The sequence below is a fragment of the Onychostoma macrolepis genome, chromosome 13, assembly GCF_012432095.1.
Source record: "Onychostoma macrolepis isolate SWU-2019 chromosome 13, ASM1243209v1, whole genome shotgun sequence".
NCBI lineage: Eukaryota > Metazoa > Chordata > Actinopteri > Cypriniformes > Cyprinidae > Onychostoma > Onychostoma macrolepis.
The window spans coordinates 21,814,872-21,827,709 of NC_081167.1; the positions used below are offsets into that span (position 1 = coordinate 21,814,872).

General features: G+C 36.9%; 1 protein-coding gene across 4 annotated transcripts in view; it reads left to right on the forward strand.

The window, feature by feature from the left end:
- Positions 1 to 12,838, forward strand: part of macrod2 (mono-ADP ribosylhydrolase 2) — a 544,600-nt gene that overhangs the window by 511,271 nt on the left and 20,491 nt on the right. For all 4 annotated transcript variants that reach the window (XM_058795075.1, XM_058795078.1, XM_058795077.1 and 1 more), the window contains 5 exons: positions 575 to 625; positions 6,669 to 6,704; positions 7,437 to 7,481; positions 9,290 to 9,355; positions 12,652 to 12,747. In XM_058795075.1, coding sequence (XP_058651058.1) covers positions 575 to 625; positions 6,669 to 6,704; positions 7,437 to 7,481; positions 9,290 to 9,355; positions 12,652 to 12,747 — 294 coding nt within the window. The remainder of the gene's footprint in view (positions 1 to 574; positions 626 to 6,668; positions 6,705 to 7,436; positions 7,482 to 9,289; positions 9,356 to 12,651; positions 12,748 to 12,838) is intronic.

Below are 12,838 nucleotides of genomic sequence, written 5' to 3' on the forward strand. Positions count from 1 at the left end.
TTGTAACCCGGCAGTTGCCCTTTTTCATTTCGGGGATTAATAGAGAGATTTTTTTAAGTTTATGCATGTATAAAGGAAAACAACTACTCATAACCATATTTCATTTTTATTGAGTTTTATTGAATGTAATGCTGATGAAAATGAGGCTGTGAGGGACACACTTAAAGTCTTTACAATAGCAGACAATGTATAAAGGTCCTAGATTTTCGCCAGCTCACAACTTTGTTTTATGGAGGTTTTGTTTACTGAACGTTTCTTTTGGAATGATTTTTCATCAGCTCAAATATTGGTATGTTCTTACACAATAGTATATAACCCATTGAATGCACTGTACATCTATCCCATGCAGCCTCATTTTTATTCTTGCCAATAATTAAATATGGCACTAGGCTGACTAAGTTATATTACACAAGTAAAACTTTCTAATGGAATCTACCCATAACTGTACTTCTATATAATGGAAATTTATTGTACAATTTGTTAATTAGCAGTGCTTACTAATTATTGATTGAGAAAATATAAAATTGTGGTTTTCTGATGAAAGTTCTTATGAGTGGTGTGATTTTATTGACAGGTAACACGGAGCCTGTGGAAGGAGGGGAAGAAGATGATGCTGATAAAAAAGGTATGAGAAAATCTGTGTTCTTGTGAGCGAAAGTTCAACTGTCAAAGTCAGTATCACCCAGCATTCCCATTTTCCAAGCATTGTTGAGAGAATATCAAACTAAGTCTCTTTGGGATGTTCTGTCAGGGTGTGGAAACCTGTTTAAGGAGCCATTAGCTTTCGAATTCTGCCATTTCAGCCTCTTCGGTTGTGTAGCACTGAAACAATTACTCGCTTCTCAATAAGATAGACCAAAGATAATTAAATTCGTACACTGAAGAGCAGCAGCAGGCTATTAACACCACAATTTCTCCATTTGTCTTAAAGCCAGAGGGCTGGAGATGGTGTTTTTTCTTTCTTTCTTTAATATTAAAGCAGGCAGCACTGATGTCTTTGGGGAAATTTCCCCAGGCCGGTATCTCTCTTCAATATGCAGCACAAAGAGAAAAGTCATTTTTTTCAGTAAACTGATACTTTAGCAAACAACAACCTACCAGATTTTGCTTTTCTAAACAACAATCATATACCCTTACAAACATTTACCATAGTTTCTACCAAATACTGATGCTACTATATCATTTTTTTATATATATTTTTTACAGTTGTTTTAGTAAGATAACTTTTGCTGGAAACTATATTGTTAACATTGTATATTTTTGTAGGGGTACACTGTAAAAAAAAAGAAAATATATTAATTATACTGTAAAAACAATGCTGCTGTAGTTGGCAGAATTTTATTGAAAAAATATGGCAGCAACATTTTAGGCTTTGTCAATTTAACTTTATTAAATTTAACATACTGAATTACTAAAATCTGTTTTGTACCTTTATAATACACTGACAACAACCACAAAACACAAGTGGTAATAGGAAAGCCACATGATGAAACAGTTCATAAATAACATTTCCATAAGCTGAGGTAAATACTATACATATGAAGAAGGTGCACACACACTGAAAAAAATATGGTGTACAATTGCTAGTAAATTTCATTACATTTACAAAGAAATAGCAAGTAACATTGAATTAAACCATGAAATTTTGAAGTAGAAAATTTGAAACAGTACTTTCGTGTAAAACAGTAATCTTTATTTGCAACCTTAATTTTTTTGTCATGTACACAAAGACAAAACATCAGCATGGTAACACACAAAACACTAAAATAATATACAATAAACATTCATTTAACAGCATATTTAATATGAAACCCTCATGCATGTAACTAATAAGACAAAAGTAAGAAGAAACGGTTATTTAAATAAAACGCCATCAAAATTGAATTTTACTGTAAAATTACAAAGCATTTTTTATAGCATTTTTGCAGATTTTGTCTACAGTGTGTTTCTAAACAAAGTTCAGATATTCAGATTGTATTTTGTGTCACTGCCTCCACAATTTCTTGTATATCTAAAATCTTAATGGGAACAATCTAGTCACAAACACCCTTGTTTAGAACCCCACATTTAACCTTCACAGGACAGCGTAAACATTAAAGCTTTGCTCTGCAGAAGTTGAGCTCAAACAACAAACAGCAGCATTTATTACGAAGCAGCGTGGAGCAGAACAAAGCGTGTTAAAGCGGCACAGTCTATGATTTATCCACAGGTGTTAGCCGCAGCCCTCGTCCTCTAGTTCTGTCGCCAACATCAAATGCACTCACTCTAATGCGTTGTCACTCAGAGAACAAGGTATGACGGCACATTAAATATGTTTTTGAAATCACATTTCTGATTCATGGAAAATGAGCTTTGCATGCACATTACCCTTCCGCCAGAGCTTGCAGCCATGGCTCGCCTATTGGATTCCCGCCGGCCGCAACTTTTGTTTTTCACGAACAGAGGAAGTTGATATACAGCCGTGGTGGGATAATGCTTTGTATTACACATTCACTACTCTCCCTAAGGGGATGCTCTCTAACTGAGGTTAGAGCAAGAGGGCCTTTTAGACAGCCCGCTAATGACAGAGAAGCATTAGTGCTGTTCTCCCTAAAGCAGCACTTCATACATTCACATGCTCAGGGGACAACTGGCCCCGAAAGCACTGATCTGGAACTCTCTCCGTGTTCCTCAACGGGTTACCTGTGCGGAGTGTAAAGGAAAACAATACCTTATTCCAGATAAGCTCCCACTTGCCTTCCTTCACAGAAAAGGAATGTGCGAATCTCAGAGGCTCTGGAGAAGTCAGTCAGATCGTGAGACAAACAGACAGAAAGGGGCATTATCTGCGGCTGGCAGGTTTAGTCCCAGTTAGCCCGGCTGCGGCGATCCATTCAATCCGACCCATCAGCGCCGGGTTGTGGCCTAAGAGAGCCGACGAGATGCTTGGGTGGAGAGACTGGACTTCTTGACAGAGTTCTTGGGGGATAAAGTGATTTGTGATGTAATCCACATGAAATCCATACATGGGGGGATCTGTGTGCCGAGAAATGAGAGGGATTCTTCACAGAACTGGACTGAGCATTTTAACGCCCCCGGATAGCTTTTCAGATGGCCTGTGGGGTGAGTGTGTGTTTAGCGTGTGTGCCGTGTGGCGTTTCAGAGATTAGGAGGTGACAGGTTAGATGGGTGAATCAGGATGCGGAGCGTCAGGTTGAGCTGTTAACTGTGTACTCAGCAGATGTAAAAGGCAGAGGGGGCATGTTTGGAGAGGGAGAGAAAAAGAGAGCAGGTCTGTGTGTGGAGGAAAGAAAGAGACATCAGGCATCATATCTATATCGCTAAACGTATGCTCATAATGCCTTTAGTCTTATTTTCCTTTAGTTTAACCTTCTTAATTACGCATTTAAACATGCTCTCAGTATTATTCCCTTATTTAAAAAAAGAACTTACCCCTGAAAAAATAAATAGCACTTTTGAAAAATGTTTAATATGATATACACTCTTATGAGATAAAGAATCCAGCATATCAGTAGCCTAATGTAAAATCACTACTTGGAGGCTGCCATGTTAAGATAAATTATTTTATTTTATTTGAAATGTTTTTTTTGTTAGTTTTTTTTTTTAAAGATTTTTATCTTATGTTTGCATTTTAATTTTAATTTCTTTTTACTCTTGTAATTTTTTTATTGATTTTATTTTATTATTTCATATACATTGCTTTATAATGAATGTATTTTCATTTCTGTTTACTCTTTTGTAATTTTGTTTTATAATAGAATTTATCAATATTTTGCACATTTTTTAATTCCCACAGATTAACTGCTAATGCTTTAGCAAAACTAAAGCATCCAGAATTTTTTTTTCCTTTTATTGAAATTAATTATTGCTTATTTCTTTCATTTTTTATTTTATTTTATTTTATTTTATTTTTTATTTTGCATTACTTTAATTTTTTGCTTTTTTTACCCTGTTTGTACTATTTTAGTTTTTATTATTCTTATTACACACACGTTGTAATAGTTTTTCGTGTCATTGAAGCTCACAAAATAGGAAAAATGATATGAACCAAATTGTTTGACAGAAAGAAAGATAAATTGTTTGTGTGTGTACGCGCGGGAAAGATAGAGGCAATGGAATAGAAAAGAAAACACAAGAAGAGGATGGAAAGAAAAACAGAGCAGGAGGGGTCAAGCGACAGGAAGCTTCAGTGATGCATTTATACCGAGGGTGGGCAGTTTTACAATTGTATATTGTAGATAGTGGCTCAAGTGTCTCCAAGTCAACAGTTTTGCACAGCTGGAAACACGGCCGTTAAGCTCCGACCCTGGCAGAGAGCGAGACACTGAATCAAAAGACTCTGCACCGCGTGAGCTACGTATCCCTCTTAAAAGAGGTAGCCAACACACACACACACACACGCAGAAGGTAGATTCTGGGCCGCTGAGCAGCATCTGTTGATTGTGACACTCTCACTCACCTTTCTGTCTCATGTCTCATACATTTTTCATGGTTGCGGTTTTCTTAACCATGAACTGTGTTCAGAGGGCCAAACTGACAGGAAAGAGAATTCCCCATCGTGTGAAAGGAGGCAGTGCTGCTGTTCGATCCTGTATGATTACGGATCCATAGTAATGTGACTGTAAATGTATGGCATTAGAAATATTTTATAGATAGCTCACAGAAGCGTTTCTGTGTGTATGCAAGCGAGCGTCCTCCTGAACGTGTGTTTATTTGTGTGCGGTAGCGTCTGTCATCTGAACTCTGTTACACTACTGCCATCTGCTGCTAGAACGACTCACTGCTGGGTCGTTGCATTGAGCTTCACATCCTTATTCAACATTATGGCTTTATAAAATCATAAAATAATAAAACGTGACACAAATAGCTTTTTTCCATGGCCTCTTGCTTCAAAGTCTCGCCTTAGTTTTTGTTGTTTGGATGTGTAATAAACAAGAAGTCATTTTTGATAGATGTGATTACTCTATACTAGGTTATTTCAATGTCTCTCTCTTTAATAAAACTGCCGGTGTCATTTTAAAATCAAGAAAATAGCTTACTCATATTTTGAAACTTCGAAACCTTCCCCCGCTATCTATTTTAACTTTGCATTCTTTGCTTTTTACTGCTTCCTGTATGAAAGAGGCCATCGCGAAGGCATGCATGACTCAGCTATCGTCTCTCAGAATAATTTGCTTTTGTCTGCAGGTTATAAACAACATCCTTCACTGGTGTATGTGGTGATTGTATGACCTCACATTGAAACTGAGAGAATTTGTCATCTTAGGATTTCAGAATCCAATTTACCTTCAGGTTCCTCACAAGAATACCATCAAAGACGAGTGCCTTTTTAGCAAAAGGATGCTATGACAGTGCTTTAACACGATCGTGGGTCAACATGAATCTGAATATGCCTTAATACCTTCCTTCCTTCCTGTGAATGCAGCATTTATAAAGTTATGTTCTCAAAGTCCACAGGGTGACTAACCTTCTCCCACATAATAATTCATATAGTGAGCAAAACATTGAGCTTCAGTCACTGGAGAACTGCCCTCTGCCCTCTAAATGAATAAAAAGTCACTATATCATAATCTGTTGTTATTGGTTTATCAATATTGAGGACGAAGAAGGTCCTGTGTGTAAAGCCGAATTTGATTGACAGCTGCACTAGAGGCAAGGCTAACGACAAAACACGGTACCTTTTATGAAGGTCTGCTGCATCGTTTGGCATATTGTGTTTGTTTTTCTTTTTTTTATTATTTTAAGAGTGGTGAGAAAATAAATTGCTCAGACATTGGAAAATTGCTTCTCACACCAGCTTGTTAAAAAAGCCAATTATGTCAGCAGCGTAATGGCCATTGTCAAGCACAGCGGATTATTTGTGTCAGGGTCTTCATTTTCCAGTTCATCCCAAACCCCATCTGGGTTAAAGAGAGAGGGAGTCCTGTAGAGCATCATGATATAACCGAAGAGGGGCGAGAGGGAGAAGGAGATGTCGAGTTTAGAGGACTAAAGTGACTGAGAGGGACAAAATTAAACCCACCTGGGATAAACGCATTCATATAAGCCCATGGGACGCACGACAATGGGCTCATGGGAGTTCTGTGTGGGGTTTGTTGAGATGTATTTAGCCGTCCGTTGGGACAGCACTCAGATATGCAGAGATATTGAGAGAGCACAAAATTAGTGCAGCCATAAGACATCAAGTATGCCAGAACTATTATAAATATTTGATGTAAAACATGACCACAGTAGTAGAGCGTTCCTCTAGACAAATGTGTGGACTACTTTATCAAGGATCTTGAGGGAAGATAAATCTGCCAAACAGCTTTTGAACATGCCCATCAATGTGCTGGAGTTATGATACTGTAGTAGTATAGTAACGTGTTTTGTTTTAGGGGTTTGTTTGTTTTCTCGTTTTGATTTGCTCAGACTTTTTTCTGTTACTTGGTTTTATTTTGTTTAGTTTTTTTTATTCTTTTTTGTTTTATTTTGCCTTTTCATGTTTTTTTGTTTTGTTTGGTTGGTTTTGCTTAGATTTGTTTTCATTTTGTTTGGTTTATTTATTTGTTGTTGTTTTCTTCTGTTTTGTTTTCTGTTTTTTTTTTGTTTGTAACAGAAGAATTTCAGTAGCATGTTTATTCTTAATACATCTGTGTTTATCTATGACTATTTTTTTTTTTTTTTAGATGACAAGCAGGATGAAGAAATTATGAGCCAGCAAGGTAGGCTTTTCGTTTATGATTGTTCAAAGCTAAGAGAATTGAGTTTTTCCTGGCATTGACCTTCTCGTACAAAGCCCTGAGTCGTTTCCGAGTAGTTATTTTTTACAAGCAAGAGCAGGTCTGCAGATTTACTTCAGTGCTTGTCTCTTCTGAAAGACACACCATTAAAATGTTCCTGTGTCTTCTTATCCTAGTATTTAGCTTCTGTTATCGTCTTGTCACCACAATTTAGGAGCAACAGTAATTTGTCTGTACTTAATGAATTATTTTATCTACTACAACTTAATGATTGACTTGTTCTCCTCTGAACAAATTCAACTCCACAACTAGAACCAAACAACATCCTGATTTTAAATGGTTGAAACTTTGCTAACTAAATTTAAAATGGGATTAAATAATCTGTGTGATGTTGTAACATCAAATTTTAATATCAAAATCACACTGAAGTTTCTCATCCTCAGCAAGCCATTAAGAAAAAGACATGTTTGATAATCAAACATCAGCTGGAGTCTTTCCTGTTCCTCTTCACAGAGGAATTTGTGCTTTCATTTCTGCTTGCCAGCAGCAGGAGTGATTAGATAACAATCATCCTCTCTTCTTTAATATGGGATTAGCCACTGCAGTCTGATGAAAGGACCAAAAAAAAAAAGATTTTTCTTGCTTGCTTTTTTTTTTTGGATTTAAGAAGACAAAAATCTTGTCATTAAGTATATTTTTCTTGTGTGATTTCAGACGAATCCACTGAGGATGTGACAATGCAAAGCCAGGAGCCAGAAGGTTTGTCATCACCTAAAAAGTTAAACACTTAAGACACTCTTATTTTAAAATTTGTGAATAAAATTGCATTAGATGATAAAATATTTGATTATTTTAGGAAATATAGCATGCAAATCGTTTCACAAGAAAAACGTTTCTAAGCTTTTAAGTAATAAAACAAGAGATGCGGTATTCGAAATGAATAAATAAAGTATTTGGACACTATCTGGTATACTTGAAACCTCCAGCACCATTTGTTTGCAGATGGTTCAGTATTTGACATTCATACATATTTATGACATTCATGCATATTTAAGTATGACTTAAGTATCTAAAAGTTTACCAATACTTTTTCAGACTAATACATACTTCCTGATTTCTCATAATATCCAGTAGCCAAGAACAACAAGAATCAGAAAACATGCAAAATAGGTCCGTCTTTGCAGTTCAGTATGCATATATATCACCCAAAAACATGGAGTCCACATGCTAGTGAGCGAGAAAATTCACTGGGTCTCTCCACAGTCTTTACGCTTCACGTGTCACGCTGTACCCATTCGCTGAAGGATCTGGATTGGCTCTGTTGTCCTTGAACTTGTCTCATTACGGACAGAGAGAGTGGCTGTCAGATACAGTTATTACCGTGACGCTCTTGTGCGTGTGTGTGTTTTGGGGGTGCATCTGTTTAATGAGACACCTCGCTCCAATCCACACGAACGTACACAGACAGACATCAGAACATGTGCATCGACAGACACACACCACTGCACACGCTGAAATGATCGCTTGCACACACACACACATACGCTCAGAGGCGCATGGCCCGACTCCCTCTGGGTATTCATGTAGCGCGATAGAAACTTTACATTCAAACCCGAGGACAAAACCAGCCGCAGCCTGTCTCTGCTCAGCTAACGTTGAGCTTGCACTAAATGTCACTTTGACTGCAGAGCTCTGAATTGCATTTGCACACTCATAAGCCGCTGTTTTGTTTTGGGTTGGGACTTGGGAGTATCGACTTGGTACTGAAGTACTACTGCTTTTTGACATCCTTATCGCCAACTTTTGATTTACTTTTCCCCTACCGGCTCTGACGGCTGTAGCTATGAGCATTATTAATAGTAGTCTCTCCGAGCAGAGGCAAAGCAAATGTTCAGCTTGGACCGAACCCAAGAGTCAGAGATACTTGCAATTATGTTCCCTGGAGAAAAGCAAAACACAGAGGTTTTTAAGACCAGGTGAGGCAGAGCTGGAGATTGTGCAGAGACAGAGGCTAAATCTGAATTTACCTGATTGCCGAACACCTGCGACACATGAATCACGAGTGCGAACCGGCACATAAAGATGTATTTGCATTGTTTTTTCATGTATGTTTGTTTGTTCATTCATGTGTTTTACTATGCACACATACAATTTGTATGTGTGTGTGTGTATGTGTATATTGTATATATACTTTATATATTGAATTGAATATTTATTATGTATTATTATTTTTCCACATATTTTCAATATATATGACCGTATATCTGTATGCAAACAGTATCAAATCCTACTGATAAAGAGTTTGTATGAACTTTACCTCCATATACAAGCTGTTTTACACACAACCACAGGAGTAAAATTCATACCCTGGCTGAACACATCTCATTTCAGCAGGAAAAACAAACCAAGCTTGGGAATAATAAATAATTTATCTTCAAAATGAATGATACCCATATTGTTGTCTCTGCCTTGGTGTCTGTCATTCTAGGGTGCATGTGGGTCTTTAGGGCGTCCAGATATTTTTTTGAGACAAGTGTAATTGTTTTCTGTCTGTTTGTTTTCCAAAGGCGAGAGCCCTGATGCCAAATCCATGGATGAGGAGACCAAACCTCCTGAAAAAGGAGACGCTACAGGTAGCAACTGCTCCCATATTTTGCTCTAGGTTTTGGTTGTAAATGTAAACATAACTTTGACTCAAGATATTATGAAAATACAGTAAAAACAGTTAACAGCCAGGCTTCTGTACGATAAAAGAAACTGAAAATGACAAATAGTCAGTTCATGCAGGAACATATTGAGATACTTCATGATTCTGTTGTTCTTGAAGAATTTAGAACAACTTGGTGTTCAAAGTTGGCTAAACATACCAGTTTTTTAGCCACAACTAGGACTCCACTATATATATAGGTGTGTTTAAGGCGAATATTTTTAGTGTATTTAAAAACAGAAAATGACATATTCAGCATTTACTTTTCACAATATGTGCAATATTTCAATAAGTGTGTAACGATGTTTGTTACCACCTGTGGTTTTAACATGAGGTAAATACCATTTTAATATTCAAATAAAACCTGCACCACTGACAGTAAGTGTTTAAACAGTCTTGACACCTTGGGTTTAATATTTGAAACCAGCTTTCCCACACCACAGAAATACATTCACTTAAAAAATGAGCAATAAAGTGAGCAAACTTGGGATGCAGCGAGATCGAGAGTCCTGGGGCGGCTGGTTATTAGGGCAGCTGTTACAAGTGTGTGTGTGTGGGTGATATAAGTCTTACTTTCCTGCAAGACTCTACATGAGTCTTGGTATCTGTAAGTGAAGGACGTAGGCCTCCAGGGCTCCATATTGCCCAGGTGGTGCGATATGAGCCTCGCACAAACAGCCAAACTACCCCACACATTTCCCACTCCTCCATTGATTATGTGAACGCATGTCTGTGTCCCTCTGAACTGCGACTTCAAACGCTTTCCACGCAGATGGAGTCAGGGTGGACACGTGTGCATTAAATCCTGTTTTGTGTCTTTCATCTGATGGAGTGTGTGTGTGTGTGTGTGTGTGTGTGGGCGAGGGCGAGGGCGAGGGCAAAATTGATGTCTTTTGCGGCCTTGTATCCCACTCCAGAGCAGACACAGGTGTTAGCTGGAACCGCACAGATGGATACTCTGACTCTCCATCCTTTTAAAAGAGAGAGAGGGATGAGATGGGGAGGGAGAGAGACCCAAACACAAATTAAAGGCATTAGGCTGAAACAGCTGCTCCAGTTCATCCTAAAGTGGCGGCTTAATACCGCTCGGTCTTAAGCAATGGGTCGCCTATTTCCTCTCAATTAAAACCATCATTTAGAACTCATCAAGTTAATCTGAGCAGTGGTCCACCAATATTTAATCTCACAATATATACAGTTATTAAATCGTATTGCACACTCCTTTCATTTATAGCCATTTTTAGTGAGTATAGTGATTTGTTGGCTCAAACATCAAATTTGTTGTACATTTGAGTGTATAACGTAAGAAATGCTAAGTCAATGGGGCCTCTAATCCTTTTTTTTTTTTATTATTATTATTATTTATTTATTTGACAAGTTGGCTGTTCAAATAAAAAAATGAATTTATTTATATATTTATTTATTTTGGAATGAGGACCAAAGCAGGTGTACATTTACTTACTGTTCAAAAGTTTTTTTACCATCAGTTTTATTTATTTATTTATCAAATGTGATAATAAAGACTTAAGTTTTAAGAAAAAAAAAAAAAAAAAACTTTTTCTTCATCAAAAAATAGTAGAAAACAATATTAAGCAGCACAACTTTCTATTCATCAAAGAAACAAGTATTTCAGTTTCCTCAAAAATATTAAGCAGCACAATTGTTTTCAACATTCCTAATAATTTGAAATGTTTTTTTGTTTTTTTTCCCCAGCAACAAACAACCATATTAAAATTATTTCTGAAGGATCATGTGAAACTGAAGACTGGAGTAATGATGCTGAAAATTCAGCTTTGCATCACAGTAATAAATTACATGTTAAAATAAGTTTAAATAGAAAAGAGTTATTTTCAGTTATAATAGTATTTCAGAATATTACTCTTGAGCCAGCCTTGGTAACATGAGAATCTTCAAAAATATTACAATATCTTACAGACCTTAAACTTTTGAGCAGTCTTCTGATTCATAAAAAGCATTATCTCTTATTGGTTTACAAACAAAGATCGTAATAAGAACAAAACATTCAGAAGAAATATACCGTGTATATATATATATGTATATATATATAAAAGAGTAAAAGTTAAAACCATAAAATGCCAGTTTTTTGCAACCTGCTTGTCAGAATAGCTTTTGTTGAAACGATCGTCATTTTACTAGGTTTAATTATTTTTTTTATTATTTCACATTGGTGCCTAAGAACACTTTTCATCATGGTAAAATCACTGTAACAGTCTTTCTCGCTGCTTATTGCTTTTGTGTTAAATGGACTGCCGAATGCAGAGCGTTTCTGGCTCTCATACTCTATTTGTTGAATGAAAATGGAGATGCACCATTTATAATAACAAGCACATTTTTTTCACATTTTACATGTTTCTTCATCAATCCTACTTAATGCAGTCCTGCCCACTAAAGCGACAGTTAAAATCCACTGAAGGCTGAGCAATGTAAATTCTGGCAAGTTTCTAATCAACTTCAAATAAATTGAGTCTTTATCAATTTCAACAAGGTCCACAAATGTCAGCAAGCTAGCCAAACTGGTTTGATTCCCCACAGGATCCACTTGTAAGACAGCAGCTCTAATGCAAGCCTTAATCCTCATTGCTTAAGTAACTCACGCACATAGACAGAGATCATAGACTTACATTCTCATGTTCATACCCAGAGTGCACCTGAAAGGACATGACTGATCAGAGGCATAAGCCATGATCAGTGCCATACAACACAAATCCACAACACACAGATGAACATCTGCTGCATCCAGTCGAGTACCAGAGAAAGGGTCTCCGTCTCCCAGATGCTGCAAGTTTTTCCAGCCGTCCCTGATCAATTAAACGCCTACAGCAATTCCTTCAATGAGAGAAAGTGAAGGACTGAAAATTTGCATTTAGTTTCCACATTTACTTGGTTTCTCACTGTAAAGATGTCAATCAAATCTTAAACTCTTAAACTCGTGTGATGGTAGAATGCTAATAGCAGAAATCCAGCAAATATATTTAATAAAACATGATTATTCTGCTTCTGACAGGATGTGTTCAACTAGAAGTAGGACATACTGAGTTTGTTAGTATTAACCCATGATACATAGAGAACTCAATAATCTGATATTGTTCAAAGCATAAGATATTTCTTTCGTTCTGGGACGTTTTCTTTTTAACTGATATTGAAAGTTTCGCATATATCTCCCAGGTGCATGTTATTTATGTGTGTCTCTTTGGGTTTTAGTGGAGGTGAGTCCAACAGCAAAGAAGAAAGTTGAACAGGAGAGCGAAAAAGATACCGGGAAGAAAGAAGACAAGGGAGAAGACCCACCAGTTGCAGGTGAGATTTACACATCATTCACACACTTTTTGTCCTCACAGGATGTAGAAGAAACATGTCAATACACACAGATCACAGAAAATAAGAGCTT